Source organism: Tamandua tetradactyla, chromosome 7, assembly GCF_023851605.1.
Source record: "Tamandua tetradactyla isolate mTamTet1 chromosome 7, mTamTet1.pri, whole genome shotgun sequence".
NCBI lineage: Eukaryota > Metazoa > Chordata > Mammalia > Pilosa > Myrmecophagidae > Tamandua > Tamandua tetradactyla.
The window spans coordinates 32,155,258-32,178,783 of record NC_135333.1 but is presented as its reverse complement, the minus strand read 5'-3'; the positions used below and the strand labels follow the sequence as shown (position 1 = coordinate 32,178,783).

Genomic DNA, 23,526 nt, shown 5'->3' with positions numbered 1-23,526 from the left:
GATCCTGAAGTCGCGGTAACAAGGCCATGGGAAGGAAAGGAATGGAATGGAAAGGGAGGGAAGGGAAGGGGGCAGGCGAGCAGGGGAGGGGAGAGGAAGGCAGGGGAGAGCACAATAAAGTGCTTTGCACACGGTAAAGTTAATGATGCTTTATGGATGAATGTCTGTGTACACTGGGTCACAAGGTAAAATGTATTTCTTACTGTTTTTCTTGATCTCAAAAAAAAAAAAAGCCGAGAAACACTGCTCCATGCGCCAGATGAGCTGAGCTCCTGGGTGCTCCCTGAACCGTGTCCTGCCCCCAGGCCTTCCCGGAGGCTGCCTCCTCCATCAGGAATGTCCTTTCTCACCCTGGTCCCCATCAGGGGCCCTGCCTCGCCCTGGGCAGCCCCTCCAATAGGGAATAGACCTACTCACCGGTGCCCACCTGCCCCAGGCAACAAGGGACTCTGCAAAGAGCACAGGTTAATAATCCTGATTCTGCCACTGGATAGGCACATGTGCCTTGTCCAAGTAGCTGGCTTCCTATCGTTGAACCCCAGTTTCTCTGTCTGCAACATGGGTGTGATGATGCCAATTGCACCCACACACTGGGCAGATTTAAATGAGACGGGTGTGGGGAGCAAATGCCTAAGACTAAGCCCTGCCAACACAACAGTTGCCCTGCATCCTGCCCGCCAGATGGACAGGACGGACAGACCCCCAGGATTGGGCCAGGCCCTGGAAGAAGGCTTACCTGGAAGATGACGATCCAAGCATAACCAATATTGTCAAAGTTGATGGCGCCCTTGTGGGGGTTGGCGCTGCCCGTGCGGCACACGTTGTAGTAACGGTTCCAGTTGACACAAAGGCCACTGGCATTCAGGTCCTGGCGCCCCGCCCCGAAGTCGTAGACATCATCCTTGGACAGGCAGCACTCGCGCCCTTGCTCCTTGAGCGGGGGAATCTCGTGACAGCCCATGATGCCATTGTCCCCCGACAGGGAGCAGATGAAGGGCATCTCATCGTCCTCTTCAGGCTGGTAGTAGGGGGGCAGGGCCACGTCCCCTTGTCTGTCCCCAGGGTGGGATGCGTAAAGAGAAGGGGAGGCATCAGTGGCAGGAGGATCAGGAATGGCAGAGGCCATATGGAGTGGAAGGACTGGCCCACAGCCCCTTCACACCTCTGGACCTTTGCACATGCTGTTACCCCTGCCAGAGAGGCCCTTTCCCAACTCTGCCCATGGTCACGAATGTTCCTATTCGCTCTTCATGGTCCAGTTCCAGGGTCCACTTCTCAGGGAGCCTTCCCAGGTCCTCAAGCAGGACTGCTCCTGGGGCATACACACCCAAGCCCACCCTGGAGGCACCTTTAGGGTGAGAATGGGGTTTTATCACATCCCCTATCCTTGCACACTGTTGCTGGGCACAGAGGAGAGGCTTAATAAACAAATGCTGCATTTTACTGATCGAGCTGATGAAGCTGATGTCCTTTGCCTGCCCCACCTCTTCTTAGCTGTGTGACCTCTGGCTGCTCAGGTCCCCTCTCTGGATCTCAATTTCCTCATCTGTAAGACAGATGACAATCCCTGATCTGCCCACCCTGTAGGTGTTACTCTATTAATCAACTGCAGCCCAAATCAAAGTCCCAACATGATTTTTGTCTGTGTAGCCTGGTCAGATGGTTCTGGTATTTATCTGAATAAGAAAATAGCCAAGACAATTTTTAAAAAGATGACAGGTGAATGGAAGCCAGCCTTCCAAGAGAGCAAAATACTATATAACTACAATTGTTGCCATAGTGTGGTATGGTGACAGGAACAAAAGATTAGTGAAACATCACAGCATGGAGACAAGCCCATGTATAAAGGACCACTTAGTATATTATTAAGACATTTTCTCAGATCCGTGGAGGAAGAAGGAGCTAATCAGTAAATGGTACTGGGAAAATTGCCACATGGTCATCCATTTGGAAACTAATTAAGTTAGATCCCTACCTCACAGCATATGCAAAAATAAACCTCTTCACTTGGTATCTCAAAACAGAATGTAAATTATCTCATTGTTAATTTTTATATTAATTGCAAATCAAAATAATATTTCGGATATATTGGGTTAAGTAAAACATATTCTAAAATTTAAAGAAAACTTCTGGGGGAATAAAGCGCATATATGCAACAAGCACAGACACAAAAGTATTACAAGAAAATTTGAGATATTTTTGTTAATTTGGGGTAGGTAAGGTCTTCCTGGATAAGATATGAAATCCAAATTCTATAAAAGAATAAGAGACCAAAAAAAAAAAAAAAAGGACCAAGAAGCAACCCATCACATAAGTAGCTGTGTATTCACTCAATGGAATATTCGCAGCAAAGAAAAAGAACAAGTGACACACACAACTTGGATCAATCTTGCAGACATTCTGAGCAAAAGCAGCAAACATAAATGGGGACAGACTCTGTAATTCCAGTTAAATAAATACCAAAATGGTGATAGAGGTCAAGAGAAGGGGTTACTCTGAAGGGAAGGGGCAGGAGGGAGCCTTCTGAAGGAGTCTTCTGGGGCACCGTAAAAGTCTCTCTGTCCCAATTTGGGGGGTGGGGGTGGGGGGGTTACACTGGTCTGGACACAGGTAAAACTTCATTCATTAGTCTGTAAACTTAAGAGTTGTGTCTACTATTGAACTTAACTGATACCTCCATAAAAAAGTAAAAAAAAAATGTACACTTTGACCAGCAATTGTGAGTCTATCCATTGAACACAGGTGTGCGCAGAGGTCACAGTGTGCACAGATGCTCACTGCAGCCTGGTACAAAAGAACAAGCAATCAGGAGCCACCCCAAGGTCCATCAGTTGGGGCCTGTGAGATGCGTTTCAGTTCATCTATGGAATAAGAAACGCTGGTGTGAAAACATGTGTAAGAAATGCTGAAAAGCAATTTGCGTCTTAAAAACTGTCTGGTCAGTAAGAGCATGTAGATGTCCAGGCAGCATCTGGAGGAAGAGACCAGACACTTCCCAGCAGGACACACAGACAAGCATCCATCCGTATTTGGGTACATGTCTTTGGGTGGATATAAACCATCCCTTTTTTTGAGTAAATACAGGAGTGGAACTGACAGGTTAAAGGTATACAGATGTTAAGCTTTAACAGATTTTGCCCAATAGTTTTCCAAATCGTTTCCTGAACATCCAAGAGCAAAGGACAGGGGTTTCAGCTGCTCTAGATACTTGACAAAGTTGGGTAGTCAGTCCTTTTAGGCTGAACCCCTCTGGGGGAGGGGCACAAACACATTATTGTGGGTTTTATTTGCATTTTCCTGATGGCCAATGATGATAAACACCTTTTCATGTTTATTAGCCATTTGTGTATTCCCTCATGAAGTATCTGTTCAAATCTTTCACCCATTTTTTAAATTGAATTGTTTCTCTTTTTCTTATCAAGTTGTAGTAGTTCTCTCTATATTCTGGATCTGAGTCCTTTGTTGGATTTATGTATTGTCAATATTTTCCACCAGTCTGAGTTTTCTTTTTGCACTCTCTTAATGGTATCTTTTAAGGAACAGAAGCTGTTAGTCACAATGAAGTCCAATTTATCATTCTCTTCTTTTGTAGGTAGAAAAAAAGCTTTTATATATAGCTTTTTATGTTCTATTTAAGGAAACTTTCCCTAACCCAAGGTCAAGTAAATATTCTCCAATATTTTCTTTTAGAAGTTTTCTCGTTTTACCTTTAACTGTTAGGTCTACAACCTATCTCCAGTAATTTTTGTAGATGGTATGCATTTAGCATCCAGATTTATTTTTGTATACAGATATTTAATTGACCAAGAACCATTTATTGAAAAATTTATCTTTTCTCTCCTGAACTGCAGAGGTACCTAATATCGGATAGGGTTGACGTACGGTAATATTTTAATTGACTGATATTGCAAAATTGCCCTCTAAAATGATGGTACCAATTTACACTCCCACCAACATTAATCACTGCTAAAGCTCAGGGTCAATGCTCAGTACGTGCTCACTATTGAGCAGAATGCCCCACTGTAGAAAGGAGGCTGGTGGGCAGGGGCCCTGAGTTCCCCCAGTGGCTTACAAGGTCCAGCATGAGCCCCCACCCACCCAGGCACTCCTGTGACCCCCTTACCTCATGTCCCCCCTGGCCTCCTGGCTGTCCCTCCAACACTCCAGGCACACTCCCACCTCAGGGCCTTTGCATAGGCTGTTCCCTGAGTCTGGCATTCTTTTCCTCCAGGGACCAGGCATACTTCCTCACCTGCTTCAAGTCCTACTCAGTGAATGCCACCTTCTCAGCCGGGCCTGCCCAGAGCACCCCATTTACAACTACACTGCCCCCACCCCAGATTCCCCAACCCCCTTATCTTGGTTAATTTTTCTCCACAGTGCTTAGTATCATCTAACACTTGCTAATTTACTTATCAACTTTCACTCCCTGTCTCCCCTCCTAGAATGCCAGCTCTTATAACGGAGGGCCTTTGACAGCTACCCGTGTGCCCAGCAAGCAGCACTGGGCCTTGGCATGGAGTGGCACTTGATAAGAATTTGCTGAATTCGCAAATGAATGAATGAATGAATGAATCTTCAGCTTTGCCTGTTTTGATACAGTTTCAGCATCTGGGGAAATGTGATTGCTTGTGCCATCAGGAGTTCAAGGCTCTCCAACAGCCCCCTCCAGTTCCCTCACCTGTGCAAGCCCCCTAAAGCAGCCAGCACAAGGAACGCAGAAGTTTTTAGAGCCAATCACTCTTGAAAACCTAAAAGCAATGTTCTTAAAGTCACACAGGGCTGAGAAAGTTCCACCCCTCCCCGGGCATCGGCCCAGGCAGGAGAGCCCCGGGTCCCTGGGTGCAGGAAGGGGGAGGCTCAGCAGGACTGGAACGCAGGTGCCACCTAAAGCAGCTTGGGAAGATGGACTCACCGACCTTCTGCCCTTACCCGCCCCCTCCCCGTCGGCCCTCTCCTGGCAGCACTCTACCAGCCCTTCCCCATTGGCCCAGCACAAGAGCCACAGAGGGGGCCAAGGTGCCTGAGTTTTATCTGAGGCCAGGCCTGACCTCAGGTGAGCAGACTCTAGTGTGGCACCCACGACCAGTAGCTTCCAGAGGCAGCACAGCCTGGCACCCAACAGGGCCCTCCTCCAGCTCCTTTCTCCCACTGCAGCCCAGACTCTGCTGCCTCCCAGCCCCCACTCGGATATGCACCCTCCTCCATTGAGGGCATGGACTCTGAAGCCCAACTGTCTGGGTTCAAATCCTGACTCTACAATTTACTGCTGTGTGACCTTGAACAAGCGACGGTACCTCTCTGAGGCAAATGTAAAACCAGGTTAACTACTCCCCTCACAGGGTGCTGTGAAGACAACTGAGTCAACCTGCTGAGAGCAGAGCCCAGCACGTGGGAAGCATCCAAGAATTAGCTGTCTGACTCCTCATCACTCCAGGATTACCTTATGCACAGGCCCTGCCGTTCACTCACTTTCCTCACTCAATGAATGTGTTAGATGCTGAGAAGACACTGGAATCCCCATAGCAGGAAGGAAAGGGGCCCTCCATGCAACTCCAAGGGCCAAGGGGCGGTACACTGACACCCTGCGCTGCTGATATAGTAGTCACCAGCTCACACTGATCGAGTGCTTTTGGGGGCCAGCACTGTTCTAACATGGGCTACTCTCACAACTCTGTGGGGTAGGGAAACTTAGGCATAAAACGTTTCAAACACTTGCTCACAAGATGATTCAGCTAAAAAGCTGCCCAGGTGGAAGGTCAGACGCGGGTTCCAGGCTCCTCCCCTTTGCTGCCAGGAGGAGGGGGGAGTGGCCTGGACCTCTTTCTTGCCCTTGAGGCTCAGCTCAGGGCCTCCACCTGGAACCCCTCTCCTCTCCTGCCCACCCCACACCCATCCCCACGTCCCAGGCAGATCCTGCACCTCCTACGGGCTTCTGCCCGGAGCATTCTGAGCCCTACCGGCCACACGTCCCACTTCCCATCTGGGATCTGGGCTCCCCGACAGCGAAGTGTCAGGCTGGGCTAAGACCCCCTGAAATCCCCCTCAAACCTGCGGGCGTGACACCCCCAGAAAGGCCCCTCCTCCATGCTACCAAACCCCACCCAGCCCCCAGTTTGCCCTCCACCCAGTTCCCTAGCACCCCGGGCTCGGCAGGGTTAGTAAGTTAAAGCTCAGGGAAGGGGAGGGGTGGAATCACACAGGGGCTCTTGCTAGTTTTATATTTACTTACACACAGTATTCTCCTTCCTGGGGAACAAGGATTTTTCTCTTTAACTTTCCGGCTCAGGCATTCTGTGGCCTTCTTCCCCCCATCCCCTATCACAGCTGAGCCCCGGTGGAGCCGTCCAACAAGGCTGAGGCATGACTACAGAGAACAGACCGCAGGGGCCAGGACGCGAAATATGTAGCTTGCAAGGCCCACAAGGAAGAATGATGGTCCTGGTTCCCAGCTTGCCTCTGGGGGGTAGATGCATGCATTCATTCATTCATTCAAACATGCATTCAAACACACAGGCATACATGAATGCATTCATTCAAAGATTACTTTCCAGAAAACTACAACCTCCAGATGGGTCCCTGGACCAGAGAAGTCCTGAAATGCAGAGGGGCTAGCCTCTCCACTAGTTCCATCTCCCTACCCCACATTATCGACAGCCCTTTCCACCATGAAAAAGAATGGGCATAGCTCAAATATCCCTAAAGAGTGGGAGAAAGATCAAAGGTGATGGTGGAGTTATAGGGAGAAGGTAGGGCTGAACAAACAAGTATGATTGCTGAATCATTATATTGATATTTCATTTAGTCTCCAGCATCTTAGAGCAACTAGAAATAAAAAACTAAAATTGTGGAACTGTAAGCCATGCCAAACTCGGAAATCTGTTCTACAACTAGTTGTTACTATGTGCTTTGAAAGTTATTGCTTTTTTGTACATACGTTCTTTTTCACAAAAAAGAAAAAAAAAATTCTTCTAGCCTCCAGTGTTTTGGAGCAGCTAGAAGGAAAAATCTGAAATAGTGGAATGGTAACCCATAACAAACTCTGAAATCTGTTCTGTAACTACTTGAGGAAGTGTATTCTGAAAATCATTGATTTTTCTTTCTTATCTTTGAATATATGTTATATCTCACGATAAAATAAAACATTAAAAAAAAAAAAAAGATTAGTTAGGGAGCATCTGGGAAACCAGATGTCCCTGCTCTCGTGGAGAATTTACATTCCAGTGGTCCCAAAACACAGTAAACAAAATGGCCTAGAGACCCCCAAGGACCAAGTAAATAAACTAACAAGCAAGATAATTACAGACAGATAAACGTCAAGAAGGAAACCAGGCAGGATAACAGAATACAGGGTCTGAGGGGCAGGGAGGGTTGATGAGGGGCGGCCTCCAGGAGGGGGTGACCTTGGGCTGAGGCCTGGATAAGGGGAAAGAGTAAGCCATGGAACCATCGAGGGAAAGATCCGTGTGGGACACAGGCTGCCTCTTGGTTCCCCCACTCCCCACCCGAAGCAGAGAGCTCATGGGTGCACATCTCCATCCCTGAAGGCCGGGCCAGGAGAAGCTGCCCCAGGACCTGACTCTTCTAGGTAATCGTGCAAGTGTAGACCGTCCCCCCACCCCCACCCAACACACACATAGGGCTTAACCACAACCCCTTCTCAGGTCACCCCAGGTGTCCCTCCACTCCCCACACACAATGGGCAGGTGAACTGGTCTCACCCCAACCAGACTGCAAAGGAGAAAGCCCAGCCCAGCCCTGTGTGGCACCCCAAGGCATCTTTAAGGAGCTGTCAGGGTCCCTAACAGGTACTGAGCAGAGGCATTTGTAACCAGCTCTCAGCCTGGGGGGTGCTCTCCAGAGGGGCCCAGGGGCTCTGTCTTCTGCTGCAGCATCAGCAGCACCCTGTGTATAATTGGCAGAGGAGCCCCTCAGTTTGACAAGTGAGGGAATGAACAACAATGTTTTTTGCATTAGGAGTGCATTAATGTGCTTTCAGAGTAAGGGCATATGGGGAGAGGAGAGTTAATGCGTAACAGGCAGAGTTTCTGTTTGAGGTGAGGAAAAAGATTGGTAATGGACGGTGGTGATGGCTGCACAAGACATGTATGCCCTATTTATCCCTCACCTCCAAGGAAGAAAAGACTCTATAGATGTCAATTTTTTTTAGCCTCCTAAACCCCACTCCTCTAAAGAACCAAAGTTTAAACAGCTTTGGGCAATGGACTCGGTAAGAGCGTCCTACCCTCCTGCTTTTGAACACCATGGGCCGAATATGAATTGACCTTTCCTTGATGACTCAGAGTCATCAACTGGAATGTGTGTGCTGAATTAGAGCCAAGTTCTGTGTCAGCTTTTGAGGTTTTCTGCCTTCTCTCTCTCTGGGCTATCCCTTCTGCCTGTGTCTTAACTTCCCTTACCCTCCCACCCAACCTCCTTCAAGTATGCTGATCGCCTCAATTCCCGATTACCAAGGAAGTTAAAATGTGTATTAAGTAAGAGTCATGAGGAGCTAAATAGGCATATCATGGCCTATTTCAGGCTGGGACTTTTTGATCGCAATTTTGAGAGCTCAGGAGCCTTTTACACTCATTGTAGGGTTCAGTCATTGAAGACCAACTCACCTGGGTCCATACCTTGACCTCTCTGGACCATTAGGAACAAGAGTGAGGACCAGGTGTTCAATGGAGAGCCCTAAGAACCCTAAGTTACAGAGGGCTGTAACTCTGCTGCCCCAGGTATGCTGGCTGGGAGGGCCCTTTGGGTAGCAGGGGCTGCACTCACATGGTGAAATTCTCCTCGAGGAAGCAGCGGTTGCGCAGCAGGCCTGCCCAGAGCTGCACACCAATGATGCCAAAGATGAAGAAGACGAAGAAGCAGAGCAGAAGGACATTCCCCAGCATGGGCAGCGTGTCCAGGAGCAGGTTCACCAGGATCCGCATACCTGGGACGGGGCAAGGGTGGAGAGACTGTCACCCAGGGAGCAGCGGTCCCAGAGAGGAGAGAGAGGGAGAGCATGGTTAAAGTAAGAGAAAGGGGGCAGTGGAAAGGAGAGGTGGGGGTCACACAGGCAGGGGCTCCTTGATGTTCCCTTACTGCTCGGCAGCCTCCCCACAGAAATGGCTCTGGGCCCCACCCCACTTACGCAAGATGATAAATGAACAAGCGGGTATTCATGAAGCAACTTTTATGTGCCAAGCACTCTTCTGGGCACTTGCACAAATATCATCTCCTTCATTCCTCACGACAACCCTGGGAGGCTGGTAATATTACCCAATTTTACCCTGAGGGCAAGCCCAGGGACTCAGACCTGGCTTGATTCCAGGAGAAGGGGCCTTTTCCCTTCTTAAGAAACAGCTATGATGAGCCATCCAAGCCACAGTCTTAAGGAAAAAATGGGGGAATAGATGAGGAGACAGGAGTCCCCAGGGAGGAAGACAAGGACAGGAATGGGAGTGAAACGTGGATATTAGTCACATCCCAGAGGAGCTGGATGTCCTGAAAAACAGGTAGGTAGGGAGAGAAAACCTGTGGGGAAAATGCAGCTCCCGGATTTAGAGACCTGGGTTCAAATCCTGACCCTGCTGGTTGTGACCTTTGGGGCCTGTGGTGAGTCCCTTTCCATTCTGGAGGACAAGTCTCATCAGCTCTGGGGTCCAAGAAGACAGCAGCCACCCTGCAGATGTTCCCAGGCACAGGCCATCCTCCAGCTCTCAGCAAAGCCTAGAGCTCCCACCCCATGGGGAAAATGGAGAACCAGCCTCAGTTTCTGCCCCGCTCCCCACCCCACGCCCACTTAGTACTCTTCACACCTGTGTCCTCATTCTTCCCTTTTGCCCCCTCCTGCTTAGGGCAGACCTGTCTGCGCCCTCACACCCTCTCTCTCCGCAGGCTCAGGCCCCACTAGCTTCCCCAGTCTAGGTGATGTCACCTACAGTCACAGCTTCAGGTACTGTCTGAACTTTACCCAGTTCCCATCTGCAACTTAGATCTCCCTTCTTATCCACCACATGGAGGTCCGGCCACCCCAATCATCCAAGGGAGAATCCAGTGTGAATTCCAGACTGGGGGGTCACCTCTGTGTTTTTTCCCAGCACCCCGTTTCCAGTCTGATAAAAAAAAAAGCACCCAGATTTTCCTGGGGGAGCCACTACTCCTCCACATCACTCTATGTGGCTAGGTGGGACAAACAAACTCACATGACCAAGGCCTGGCCAATCCGCTTATTTTATCCCCTGGCCAGAGTGATTGGTTCAAGGTGGGCATGTGACCTGAACCAGGACCAATGAGAGTAAGCCCTGGGACTTGGGCTGAACCTATAGGAAAAGAAGAATTCTCTTTCTGCAGAGGTTGCCAAACTTGGAGGAATCCCGTCTGGAGCTGCTGGGGCCATCTTGGCACAGGAAGGCAACATTTGCCCAAGATTGACAGCACCCCAGGAAAAGCAGAGCCCAGAAACAGAGGGAGATCCTGAGAGACAGCCACTCTCTAGAACCCAGATGTGAGCATATCACTCCTGTATGTGAAAAACTCTGAGAGTTTCTGTCATTTACAGAAGGTGGATGGACCCTTGGTAAGGAGGGAGTCCATGGAGGAATTCTAGGGGGTCTGTGAACCCTATGAAATTGCTGTAAAATGTGCAGGAATAAGGCCATGAATTTTTCTGAAGAGAAAGTCTACACAAGTGTCTGCAGCCCTAAAGAGGGTCATGGGGTGGTAGGTCACCCTTGCACACACCCATCCACCCACGGTCCTGTGGGGTCTGAACACCCTAGCTGCATTCCTCTCACTCAGCAACTCCCACCCTATGCCTAGCAATATCAAATTATTAGAAGTTCCATAAACATACAGGGAATTTCACACCTTCATGCTTTCACTCAGGCTGTTGCCTCTTCCTGGAACACCCATCTCTCCTCTGCCTGGAAAACCTCTTCTCAGCCAGCATGATCCAATTCAAGCTCTGTTTTCTTCCTATGAAGCCTCCCCAGACTCTTTCTCACCCCATGCCAGTAGAGGTCATCTGGGCAATCTCAGCATTTCTATCCTAGCTTAGGCTGCCCTGTACAATCTAGGAGCCCCTATTCACATCAATATCTCATCTTCTGGCCATGCTGTCTCCACTGAGCTGTGAGCTCCTGGGGGCGGAGCCTATGTCTGCTTCACCTCAGTGCTCTCAGAACCCGGAAGGTCCTGGGCCAGAAGAAAAGTTCAGCCAACATTTGCTGAATAATTGCTTATGAGCAAATGATGGAATAAGTCAAAGGGAGAGTAGAAGATTAGAGAAGGGATGCAGAAGAGATGGCGACAAGGAAGAGAACAGTGGCCCTGTCAAGATTTTAATTCATTCCAGCGGTGATGCTGAAATGGTTATTAATGAGGGTGATTATTTGGGATTTGCATCCCAAGCTCTGTATAGAGTGATTTCTAATCAATAATTAATGTCCATCCCCATCTCCCTCCCCATAAAACTAGGTCAGCCTCCTTTTGGGAAAGGCAACAGGGAACCCTTGCAGGCTACTTCCTCCAAACGGGCCGGGGTGAGGGCTCAATGCCCCACCTCCCTCATCTCCCCAGCCCTCCCCCAACAGGGGAGTGAAGGTGCGTGGTGGGGAGGGAAGCAAGAAGATAGGACAGGCGCTTCATAATCCACTCAAAGGTTAAGTCAGTTGTTGCAGGTCCTGCATTCATTCATCCATCCATCCATGCATCAAACACATGATAAATACCTTCTGTGTGCCAGGCACGGTGCTGGGCACACAGGGAATGCAAAGATAAAGGAAACCCATTCCCTACCCACCTCAGAGCTTGCAGCCTGGCAGCAGGGAGGAAGAAGAGGACCAAAGAGCTGGGAACAAACGACCATGCCAGAGAGTTGGGGGGGGGGGGCACTGAAGAGGATATTGAGCTGGGCTCTGGAGGATGATGGGAGCTTGCCCGGCAGAAGGAAGGGCATGGGCAAAGGCTCAGAGGTTGAAACGTTCAGAGCATGCACTCAGGCTGTGCTCGAGGCACCTGCAGAGGTGGGTCTATAGGGAACCTGGGGTTCTGTTCCAGGTGACTGGCCGGGACAGCAGAGGGGGCAATGCCTGTTGGCAGAGTTCTAAGTAGGCAGAGCCCCTGATCAGCTCAGGCTTTAATAGGGCGGGGACTATCCTGGGGGCCCAAGGTAGCCACAGAGGGCCAGGCAGTGGTTGCAGGAAGATGCTGCATCAGAAAGGCCTTGAGGATGCAGCTCAACATGGTCCCCAGCCTGGCTGGGCTCCCCTGGGCCTGGTCTTTGTTGCTCAATTAATTACAATCTCGAGGATATTGAAATTGTGAAAGGCTCCTGAAAACCTGCCTGGCTGGCTTCCCTGAATGGCAGCCCCAGCCCTCCTCCCCTGCCACATCCCTCTGCACAGCTAGGCCCCAGCTCACATCATGGGCCCTCCCTAGGGTCCAGGGAATCCCAGGGCCGCAGAGCCAAGGCATAATTAGCTAATTAGGGCCTTAGAATTTCTGAGTTTGTCGCTTCCATGGCAGGGAAAAGGGGCCATAGTCAGGGAAGACCCTGCAAGGCCCACAGTAATCCTCCTTTTATGCCCACGGTCGAATGATCAGCTGAGGCAGGTCAGATGGCCACGTTCCGCCCTCGGTTCCCCTGACACCAGGCGTGTAATGCCAGAGGAGGGAGAGGAAGAGGGGAAAGAAACAGAAGGATGAGAGAGAAGCAGAGAGAGACAGAGAGAAATGGAGACAGACAACAGAGGTAGAGGGGGAAAAAAATGAGAGACAGAAAAAGAGAGAGAGAGGGATGCAGAAAACATCAAAACCAAGTAAGAGGAGTATAGATGTTAGGGATGCGTGGATGGATGGATGGATAGTAGAGAGAGAAATGGCCTTCAGGACTCACCCCCATCTGCTTCAACCATCCTTTCCACCTCATCCTTCCCCATACATTCCTCCAGCCAAACCCTCCTCCTCCAGGCAGCCTTCTCTGATTCTCACCCGAGTTCGTTAGGAAGCCCCTTGCCTCAGTTCCTCCAGGCTTTAAAGTCACCCTTTCTCAGGGTGGGCTGACCTGGGTCTGCTCTCTTAGTTCAGCTTCTTAAGCTTTCATTTCGGGCAGGTAGCAGGGGGTGCACCCTGCTCCCTCAGCTGAGAGGAGGAACAGGACCGCTGAGTCTCCAGGACATCCAGTGCAGCCCACATCTCCACAGAGACTCAGAGTAGCGGGCCTTGGGACTGGAGATCTGGGTCCCAGTCCTGGGTGGGTGGCCTCATCTACAGAAGAACATGGGGTTCCAGCCTGCCAGCCTCACAGGAAAACTAAGGGGCCCAGAGACCTCAGATGGGAGAACCCCCAAAGTCAGAAGCCTCCAACAGTTCATCCTTCCCCATGGGAAATGGGCAAGTCCTTACCCCATCTGCCCCCCACCCCCCAGCTCAAAGGACGCACAACCTGACCCTGGCCTCCCCTGCAGCCTCCCCACCTTCCATCATGCCACACCTGAAGGGCTGCTCCAGCCACACCAGCAGATGCCTCCAGCATCCTTGAACATGCCCTGCTCCACCTCCAACGCCCTCCACCCTCTGCGCCATCAGGGATCCTCTAACTCCCATGCCGCCCATTGCCAGATTTTCTTCCCCGGGCAGGAAGGGCTCCGCACAGCGGTGACTCCCACGTCCAGCCAGACAGACCCACTTCCCGTCCCCGGAAAGCCCAGATTCCGGCTCAGCTCCAGGCCTGTCTTGCTCCTCCTTTTGCAGATCTCAGCTGAGTGGTCACCTCTTCTGGGTCTCAGGCCACAGCCCTGTCCTCCCTCTGTCTCAGCACTGACTACACTGAGTGGCGTTTGTCTGCGCCCCCTGAGTACCGGGAGCGCCCTGAGGGCAAGGCCCAGGACCTGCGGCCGGCACAGAGCCGTGCCTCGGGGACCGTCAGCGTCAATGAATGAGCATGCGATGGGTTAATGGATTCATTCAATAAATATTATCGGGGCCTACTACGTGCCAAGCACTGTTCTAGGCTCTCAGAATATATCTGTTAAAAAAAAAAAGTTCCCTACCCACTGCAGTTTATATTCTAGGTAGGGATAAGGGAATGAAGACAATATACAATAAACATCATAAATAAAGTAAGCTTTCTTGTTTGTTGTGTAATGAGTGCCACGAAAACAAAAAGTAGAATTTAAAGGGGATGGGAAGTGCCAGGTTGAGGCACAGAGCCAGCAGGGGGCCAGAGAGGGAGGAGGGGCGCAGAGTGAACAAGGGGGAGCAGGGAGGCAAGGGGTGCAGAGCAAGTGAGGGGGTGCAGAGCAAGTGAGGGGGTGCAGAGTAAGAGAGGGAGTACAGAGTGTGCCGGGGGGTGGGGGGGGACACAGAGTGGTCCTGAAGAGGGTGGGGGCTGGGTCCCAGTGAAGATGGCAGTGGCAGGGGGAGGGGTGACAGGATGTGCTGGATTCTGGGGGTGTCCAGAGGTGGAGCCAAGAAGAAGGATGTGGGAAGATGAGAGGGGTGGAGGGTGACTCCTGGGTTTGGGGCCTGAGCTGGGAGGTGACAGAGCGGCTACCACGGGGAGAGGGAAAGAGGGAGGGAGGACTGGGGGAAGCTCAGGAGCACAGTTTGGACATGTGGAGTTTGGGGTGCCTGGTGTTCACTCCTGTGGAGCAGCTTAGTTACATATTGGAGACTGGGGCTCAAGAGTCTGAGCTGGGACTCTGATGTGGGTGGCACCAGTTCTCATGAATTTAAAGTCAGGAGCTTGGTGGCAATGAGTGACAAGTGGGTGAGCTACTGGAGCTGCCAGAGCTTTCACCCTCTTGGGCCACAACCCCTCGATCAGATCAGGCAGGGCGGGCCCCTTGGTGGCCAGGGGAGCCCCTGGGAGGAGATGACAGGAGGAGGGGTCGCATTTCCTGATGGGCATTTCCCCTTGGGGTTCGGGCTAATCTGTCAGCCCAGATTAGCATGGCCACCCTGGCAGGCCAGCTCAAGTGGAAAGAGCTGGACACATGCCAGCCTCTGCTGGGGGCACAGTCTGTGGCCAGGAGGAGGGAGCCAAGCCATGGCCAAGGTGGGGGCTGAGGCTGGGGCCTGGTCACTGGGGCTCCCCACTCTGTGGGGTCTGGCCCGGTCAGCAGAGAGCACTGGGCAGCCAGGAGAAGCCGTCTGCTACTCCTGCCATTGCCAGCACCAACTAATCAGGGGCACAGTGGGTGCCACAGAGGCTGGGCCAGGCAGCATATGGCTGGCCCCTGAGGTCATGGCTGCTGGGCCCAGCCCAGTCAGGGAGGGGCCTGTAGGCTGCCGAGGGGGTCTCAGCTCCGACTCCAGCAATAGGAAACTAAACCCTGGCCAAGGTACACCCCTGCACCTTCATCCCAGGAGAGGCCTTTAGTCCCTCCCCAAGGCAGGTCAACACTCACACCCTGCCCTGCTGTGGCCCAAACTCCTACGCCTTCTTCAAATCCCCTGCCTCCCTCCTCTCTGAGACCTCCTCTAAGTACACACAGTGCTGCCCCTTTCCCTCTGCCCCTGTCGCCTCATCAGAGTCCCTCTGCCCTGGAGCTCCTGGCTCACGTGTCCGCCTGTAGAGCAGGAGCTGCGTATGAACCTTCCCTACCAACCCACGTCCAGCCCCTGGGGGCCTCCCAGGGGACGTTGCTTTAGATGAATGAACAAACAAACAAGTGAATGAATGCCCAGTGTCCCACTCCCTTGATCCACAGTCCTTCCCAGGAACACTCCCTCCTGGTTTGTACAGCAGACCATGACGGAGGTGGGGGGAGCTGCCCTTGCCCTGCCCCCAACCCCAAGCCTTTCCCCATTCCCGCTCTCTTTCCTGTTCTAACCAGGTGTTGGAGCCAGATGTTCTCCCACCCCCACCCCCATCTCTTCGGAAAGCAGCAGCCCTGGAGAAATCGGGGCCCCTCCATTTCTCCTCCCATCTTTTCTCTCCCTCCATTCCTCCTTCCCTTGCTTCCTCCCCCGTGGAGGCTTCCGGACTTTTCCTGGGATGGCCTAGAAGCCCCCTGTGGGCAGCCAAGGACAGACAGCCTTGACGCCCAAGCTGTGGTCCGGGGTGGGGCTTTGAGCTCCCCCCTAACCTCCTTCAGCTGCCCCCCAAGCCCGAAGTAAATGCACATTCTAAAGGAAAATGCTGAGTTTTTCATGCAAACCCAGCCTCAAGGCAAGTCTTCCCACTGTGCTTCCGTCCAGATGCACCCCCAGCCACATCCAGCCCCTTCTAAGAAAGAAACCTGGGGCCGTCCTCCCTGCTCAGCACGGTGAGGAGCTGGCCTGCAGTCCACAGGCTCCTTGGTCTGATGGGCAATACAAGATGCTGCATCTCAAGAAGAGATCATTCTAAGACTGCTGATTCTGAAATCCTGGGAGCACCTTCTCCACCTCTCTGTATCCCACCCCCACCCCAAGCCCAGTCCAGAGGACCCCTGCCCGGAGGCAGGACTATTGCTGAACCAGGGGTTGTGAGCAGGAGGGGGATCTGGGGAGGGGGGATAGCCCAAGCCAGGCTTAGCATCCCTGAGCTCACCAGGGGGTCTACCTCCCCGCCCCCACCCCCATTATAGCCTGGGCTGGGGGATGCAGTGGGCCAGCCACTCCAGAGCAGTGGGCTGAGAAAGGAGGGGACTCAGCAAGTTCAGGCTTTGGCAATGAACACCTAGTTTTTTTATTGGAGAAGAAAAAGAACTTTTCATATTTAAATGGCTCAACCAAGGGAAAAACTGCAGTTTGAGCAGTGCATAGGCTTAAAGGGGTGAAGAAGGAGCACGTTTAGAGATAATCTAACCCCATCTTGCCAAGGCCCAGAGAGGGACAATGACTTATGAAAGGTAACACAGCAAGCAAGCAGGCCCCAGCTCCTGACTGAGTCTGGTGCTTCCTTCCTCCCTCCCCAACTTTCCCCTCCACAGTTTCCCTCCCTTCATCCAGCTGAGTGTCCGGGACACAGACTTGCAGGGGTGGGGTGGGGTGGTAGAGGACATATTTTATGAAGCTTTGTAAAGAGCAATATGACTTCCAGGGCCCCCGTCCATCCTGGATAAAGTTAAGAACAACACACCTAACTCAGTCCCTCCTGCTTTGCGCAAGTTAGAAACTGTGGTCCAGGGACACCAAGGGACTTATGAGGTCAAGGGCAGGCTCACGGCAGAGCTGAGACCAGAACTTGCATCTTCCAACACCCCAGTTGTGCTTTTCTGGTTGATCTTGTTGAAATTTTTGTAGCCTTTGCTGTATTTTCTGAACTGCAGGCAGCAGCCCCACTCCCCAGAGCTCTGCAATTAATAACCCCATAATTTGACTTTGCCCACTGTCGGCTCTCTAGCTTGCCACCTAGTGGCAAAATTGAAAGCCCCAGGTTATTGTTGATTCCCAAGGCAGAAGCGACCCTAAAGATAAATGGAAAGACTTTGAATGTTTCCGGGAAATTTTATCTCAAAAAAAGAAAAAAAAAAAAAAAAAGGCCACCATGCAGCCCTCTCTAGGAAACATTTCTAAGAGCCTGTAACCTGGCCCCAAGTCATTCATTCCCTGATGACTCCGCAGGGGACATGGTACCGGGGGACAAATCTGCTCCTCCTGGTAAAACAAGAGGCTGAACAAATGGACTTAAAAGTACCCCCTGCTCTAACAGCCTAAGGGTCTCGTTAATTCAATTAGTCATGAATATGAATTTATCTTAAGATCCCTTCCAGATGGAATGCAGTGAGGCTTTTAAAATCAGGAGGGTGGTGTGAGGTCCGGGGTGGGGGAGGGTACTTGTCTATTTTGGACCCTGGGGGGTTATAGCTCCCGACAGACTCCCGGGGCGCTGGGCTCCTAGCGCAAGAGTGCTTGTCTGCTGGAGGAGAAGTCAGGCTCCAGAGGGGGAGACAGACGCCCCCCTTCTCAAGGCCACACTGGGTGCCCAGCGACAGCTATTAGCAGGAAGGAGGCCCCTGGGGACTGACTCCGTGCTCCTCCCTGGCCTCTTTGGGCCACGAGCTTCCATAATTGGAGCCTCTGGGAGCACAAGGATGCCGGGTGCAGGGTCGCCCGTGCGGGGGGCGGTGCACGCACATGTGGGCTCACACGGACGCCCACACAGCGAGATATACCCCACCCCCTCATCACAAGACCTTCTCCTGCTCCCAAATATCTGGTCACATCGCTCTTCTCCTGCTGGTTGGCACACGCAGCCTGGAGGGGGCTTTAGAAGGTGGGAGCTGCACACACATACACCTTTGCATGCAGCCCTGGCTGTGCACACACGTCTCTGGGAAGGCCTGTCAGCTGCTCCCCAGGGGACCAGGCCTGAGCTTTGCAGCTACAGGAATGAAGAGTGCTGCAGGTGAGGGGACCGGGAGAAGGGAGCTGCCTACCCCCTGCCCTTCCTGCTGAGACTCCTCCTGCCCCCACCAAGACTCTCCGGGGCGTGTCAACCAGGCCTCCCAATGCCTCTCCTGCCTGCTTCTCTCTGTCCTGCAGGCCCCTCTGGTCTCCACCGCGACTCGCCCACACCTAATAGAGCAGTCCTCTGCATCCAGCTCACCCCATCGCCCCCTCTAACACACCCATGCCAGGGGCTTTTCTAAAACACGGCCAGCCTGCTCCCCTGCTAGCCTCTTCTATCACTCCCGTTGTCCTGGGGGTGCCCCCACTCTCCAGCCTCCTGTCCCACTGTGTCCCACACCCAGTCCTGCAGTCGCAGGCTAGGTCTCGGCTCCACTCGTTTGGACCAGCCACCCCTCAACCCCTGCCCGCACGGCCCACCCCAATCCAAACTTGCCCAGCCCCGTCCTTGCCTCCCAGGGCCCTCCAAGGCCCAGCACCCCTGAGCACTCACAGCACGGGGGCCCTGGCACAGGACGGCTGCTCAGACCTTTTGCTCAGCATGTCCAGTCGATACACATTCCAGGGGCGCCTTCTATGTGTGAGGCACGTTCCAGGTGCTGAATAAGGAAGCCCACCCTTGGGCCAGGTTCCCCACAGACCCACAAAAGGGGGTGGGGGGCATGAGAGAGAGGAATGTGCACTGCTGGGGGGATGGTTAGAAACTTGGGCTCCAGCTGGGTCTCGACCACTGGCCTGCTGCGTGACCTTGGGCTGGTCACGGCCTTCTCAGGCCTCAGTTTCCACATTTGTTAAATGGGATAAGGATGGTTTTGGACTCGGCGGTCATTAAGGAGCCTTCCAGGACTGGTGGGGGGTGGGGGGGATAAGGAGAAACTGGCACCTAGGAGGGCCTCTTTGGGTGTCCTTTTCCTGTCCCAAAAATGTTTTCCTCGGGCAGAAGGAGGGGGCGCAGGTGATTGAGTGGGAGGAGCCCGGGAGCCTGAATGGCTCCCCTCCCTCCCCCACAGCCCACCATCCCCCTTGCCTCCCAGACCCACTCCCCTGGGACCTTCAAGGCAGCTTTTGATCCCCTGGAGGTCCCATCATGCTGAGGTTCATGTTAGGGAGGTTATGTATGACTTCGAGACCCCTGCACCCCCACCTTTGTGTCTGGTACCCAGGGGACCCACCTGAGGGAGGTGGCCTGGCCCCAAGAGTCAGCCTGGTCCTCTCCGAACAAAGCAGGAGTCAGGCCACCTTCCAGGCTCGGCCAGCTCTGGGCACTTCCTAGTCATCCTGCTCCTCACATCACCGAGTGTGGCTTCCTCCAGGCCTGCCTGGGCCAACCGACCAGCTCCGCAAGCCCAGGTCAGGCCAACCCCACGGGACACTCGTGGCAGTCAGACTGCAGGGAGGTTGGCTGGGTGGAGTGGGTGACAAGCCCAGAGCAGGGAATCGGGTGGGAAGGGCAGTGCTACCTGTAAATGAGGAAGAGGGGCCAGGAGACCTTCCTGCTCCTGCAGATGGGGAAACCAAGGCTTGGACAGGGAAGAGAAGCAAGTGTCTAAGCCAGGAAAAGAGCTGGGCTTAGTAGCAGACAGACCTCCACTTAGGTCCTGGCCCTGCCACTGAATCACTGTGTGACCTTGTATAAGCCTCTCAACTTCTCTGAGCCTCACACAGGTTGCCGAGGGGCTACAATCAGCCATCACAGTATGTCAGGTGCTTGGCACACGGGAGATGGTGGGTGCTACCCAGTCAGGGCCCTCCTCTTCTCCTCACCCTGATTCCCACTCCATTCCTAACACGGAGCAGAGGAAAGACTGTAAAGCTCAAAAGAGATCACAGAGATGAAAAAGCTTTGAAAATCGAACACTGCTGAGCAGACTCAAGGCCAGTTGTTATAAGATAATCTGACTTAGTAGTAGAAGGGCGATGAGTGGATGGATGAATGGACTGATGGACAGATGGATGGATGGCAGACAGATAGATGGATGGATGAGTGGGTGGGTGGGCAGTGGAGCTGGAGTTCTATGTCAGCACAAACGAGGGAGCCTGGGGACTTCCTCCCCGAGGGAAATGCCCCATGATGCCCCACCCCAAGCTAAGCAGCTTCATTCCATGCACATCCCGGCCTTCACAGCCTATGAAGATCCCTGCCCTGCAGGGAACCCCTTATTCCCACAAGCTACCTTTGAGCACTTCTGGGATCAGAAGCGTCAGCGTCATTCCCCAGCAGGGCCCACATCAGCTTGGTCACCTCGGGATGCCCCGGGACCAGCACAGGCCTGGCCCTGGAAGGCACTGGCCGGTCTCTCCCAAGGGAGCGCAGGGGGCAGGGGGGCAGGATGACTTACTGGGCACGCGGTTGATGGCTTTGAGGGGCCTCAGGACCCGCACGGTGCGGATGGCAGACAGGTTGATGTTCTGCAGGTCCAGGGAATACTCGACCATCCTGCGGAAAGATGGGAAGAGAGATGAGTAAGGGCACAGCAGGCAGCACCGCGGGGGTCTCCAACCACCCAGGCCCACCCACACATGCCCACGCCCGCCTGGAAGGGGTAAGAAAAGAGCTGGGAATCCTGCACTGCCTCAGGCAGCAGGTGCCCTGTAGCTGCTTCCCTGGGCCTCGGTCTCCTCTGGAGAACGGGACTACTGACAGCTACTTCCTTGACTGTCCTGAGGGTTCCAGTTGACGCAGCCGGGGAACACACAGAGAAGCAGGAGCAGAGATGTGGGAGTGCCCACCGCATGCTCAACTGTATGCCGGGGGCTCCTGGCTGTCACACCCATCCACTGACCTGTCACCCGAGTTAGCCCTGGCCTCCAGAGCAGCTCCTCCCGATGCCTATGCCCACCCTCCCTGACAGACTATCCAACAAAAAGGAGGACTGAGGTTCTGGAAGTCCCCAGGCTGGCCCCAAGTGGTGGCTGGGCATCACAGTCGCATCACACCAGGGTGAGACGCTCTGATTTCCAGATGAGAAGACGAGGCTCAGAGAGGCAACAGCACATGCCCCAGCTCACACAGCACATGGACAGAGGCACACAGCTAGGACTCCCACCAAGCCTGCCCCTATCCCTGCTCCCCAGGCCACACTCCACTGCACACTCACACCAGGCCAGGCATCAGCAGCCCACGAACTCAAGGCTTATGTAAATGTGACTCCTATCCTCAGGAGTACCCACCTGGACAAGCCGTGGCACTCTCAGCACTTCTCTAGGTCTCTTTCTGAAGCCTTGCCAAACACATCCACTCCCTCATCTACACTCAACCAGCCCTGCAGCTCTTTAGTCAATTTGCCTCCTCCAGGAAGTCTTCCCAGATCTCCCACAGGTGACAGATCTCTAGCCTCTTCCCCTCTGGTTCCCCATGCTTCCACCAGACCCTACCATGCTCAGGTTCTACCCCAAACCTGTGAAAAAGACAGGACCCTGGGTACTGGGGAATGTGCCAGGGCCTGCAGCCCCAGCTGACCCCTGTTGCCCACTTGCCAAACCCTTCCTCCCCCAGCTCCCCTAGGTCCCCCAGCCTGTGGTACCAGTCCTGCTGCCAGCTGCACCTGTCACCACCATCAGCGGGAAATGAAGGCTTTTCCTACATACCAGGCAAACCTGTCCGACTGTTGTGAAGCTGCCCGCCCCCTCCTGCTGCTTGAAGAGTAATTGAGTGAAAGCGTCCTTTGCCCGAAATGCCTCCATCCATCAAGCCTGCTGGGGGGCAGGCTCTGGCTCCTGTGTTTCCTCTCTTCTTCACACACACACACACAGTCACACAACTGCACACAACCATGGGAGCACACAAACCCCTTGCACACCCTTGTACAAGCACACTTCTACCCAAGCTCAAATTTCAATGATGGGCAGTGACACAGTGACAGACAGACAGGCATGGAGGGAGGGGGAGGGAAGAGGGAGGGATGCCAGGCAGAGAGGATGAGGGTGGAGGGCCAGCCAGGGACAGTGGGTGAGGGCAGAGAGTGATCAGAGAAGGGTGCAGCCAGGGAGCGGGGCCATGCGAGGATTTTGTGCGTGGGTGAGCCAAATTGTCATTTTCATATTTTGTAGAAAGAGCTCTCCAGGCAGCCAGGGAGATGTGTGTGACGGAGGCACTGCGGGGGCGGCACACACGGGCACACAAACAGGCGCTCACACTGGCACACACACACCCTGCAGGCCTAGGAGAGTCTCCCATCACAGGGAGCCAGGCCCGGCTCCAGCCAGCACCTCCCGCCATACAAAGCCCTCCCCATATCCACTCCCACCCTACAAACACATTTCCTCTTTTTCCGCCCAAACTCTTGAGATCCTGCCAGGAGGGGTTGGCACCAGCCCCTGGGGAGAGCTGGGCTCCCCAAAGCTTGGTTTATGCTTTGCTGGGTCTGTTAGAGGTGGGGTTCCGGCCCACCTCAGGCTGAACTCATGTTCCAGAACCTGCAGAAGCGCAGTGGGCACGCCTGTCTATCTAATTCTAGCAAGGGGGTCAGGTGGGTGGGCTGGGGGAAGCTCAGGTCACCCAGAGAGACAGGTGAGTGGGGACTTCTAGGATGGCGGACAGCCAGGTGTCATGGCTGACTCCCTGATGTCTGCCCTGGGGCAGGCAGGTGGCAGCAGGTGAGTGGGGGGCAGGGAGACAAACACCTGAGCCAGTGGCCCATCGTGCAGAGCGCACCAGCTCTGGGGTCTCCCATTTTATGGACGAAAAACTGAGGGTTAGAGAGCTGAAGTGACTCTTCCAAAGACAGAACACAAGGTCACGGCAGAGGCTGGGCTCAGAACCACACCTGCCCACCGCCGAGGCCCAAGCTCTTGGCCACCACACAATGGAAGAGGCTGCCTGCAGCCACAGGGCTCACCCCAGCAGCCCATCCGAGGCAGGGCCCGGGGCAAAGCGCTTCTCATCACCTTCCGGTTTAGCTCCATTGAAATTACATGAAGCCATGGCGCACATCCGACGACGCCCACCAAGGGATAATGTTGCATTGTTGCCGCCAGACTTGTTCGGCACCCACTTACTCTAGGGATCATCGAGCATTGGCGAGGCGGCCGCCAGGCCACTATCCACGCTGGCTGCTGAAGCCCCGCCCCACGGCCAGCTCAAGATGCAGCGATAGGTTGATCCGCGGGAAGGCGTGGATCCTGATTGGTTAAGGGAAGGCACCCGCCCAAAGGGCAACCCAGCTATAGGCGGTCCGGTGGGCGGGGCCC

General features: G+C 53.5%; 1 protein-coding gene across 1 annotated transcript in view; it reads right to left on the bottom strand.

Moving 5' to 3' along the window:
* Nucleotides 1-23,526, bottom strand: part of CACNA1I (calcium voltage-gated channel subunit alpha1 I) — a 105,760-nt gene that overhangs the window by 48,387 nt on the left and 33,847 nt on the right. The window contains exons 4-6 of the mRNA XM_077168888.1: nt 20,676-20,773; nt 8,785-8,944; nt 737-1,052 (exon numbers count right to left, since the gene is read on the bottom strand). Of these exons, the coding sequence (XP_077025003.1) occupies nt 737-1,052; nt 8,785-8,944; nt 20,676-20,773 (574 nt within the window). The remainder of the gene's footprint in view (nt 1-736; nt 1,053-8,784; nt 8,945-20,675; nt 20,774-23,526) is intronic.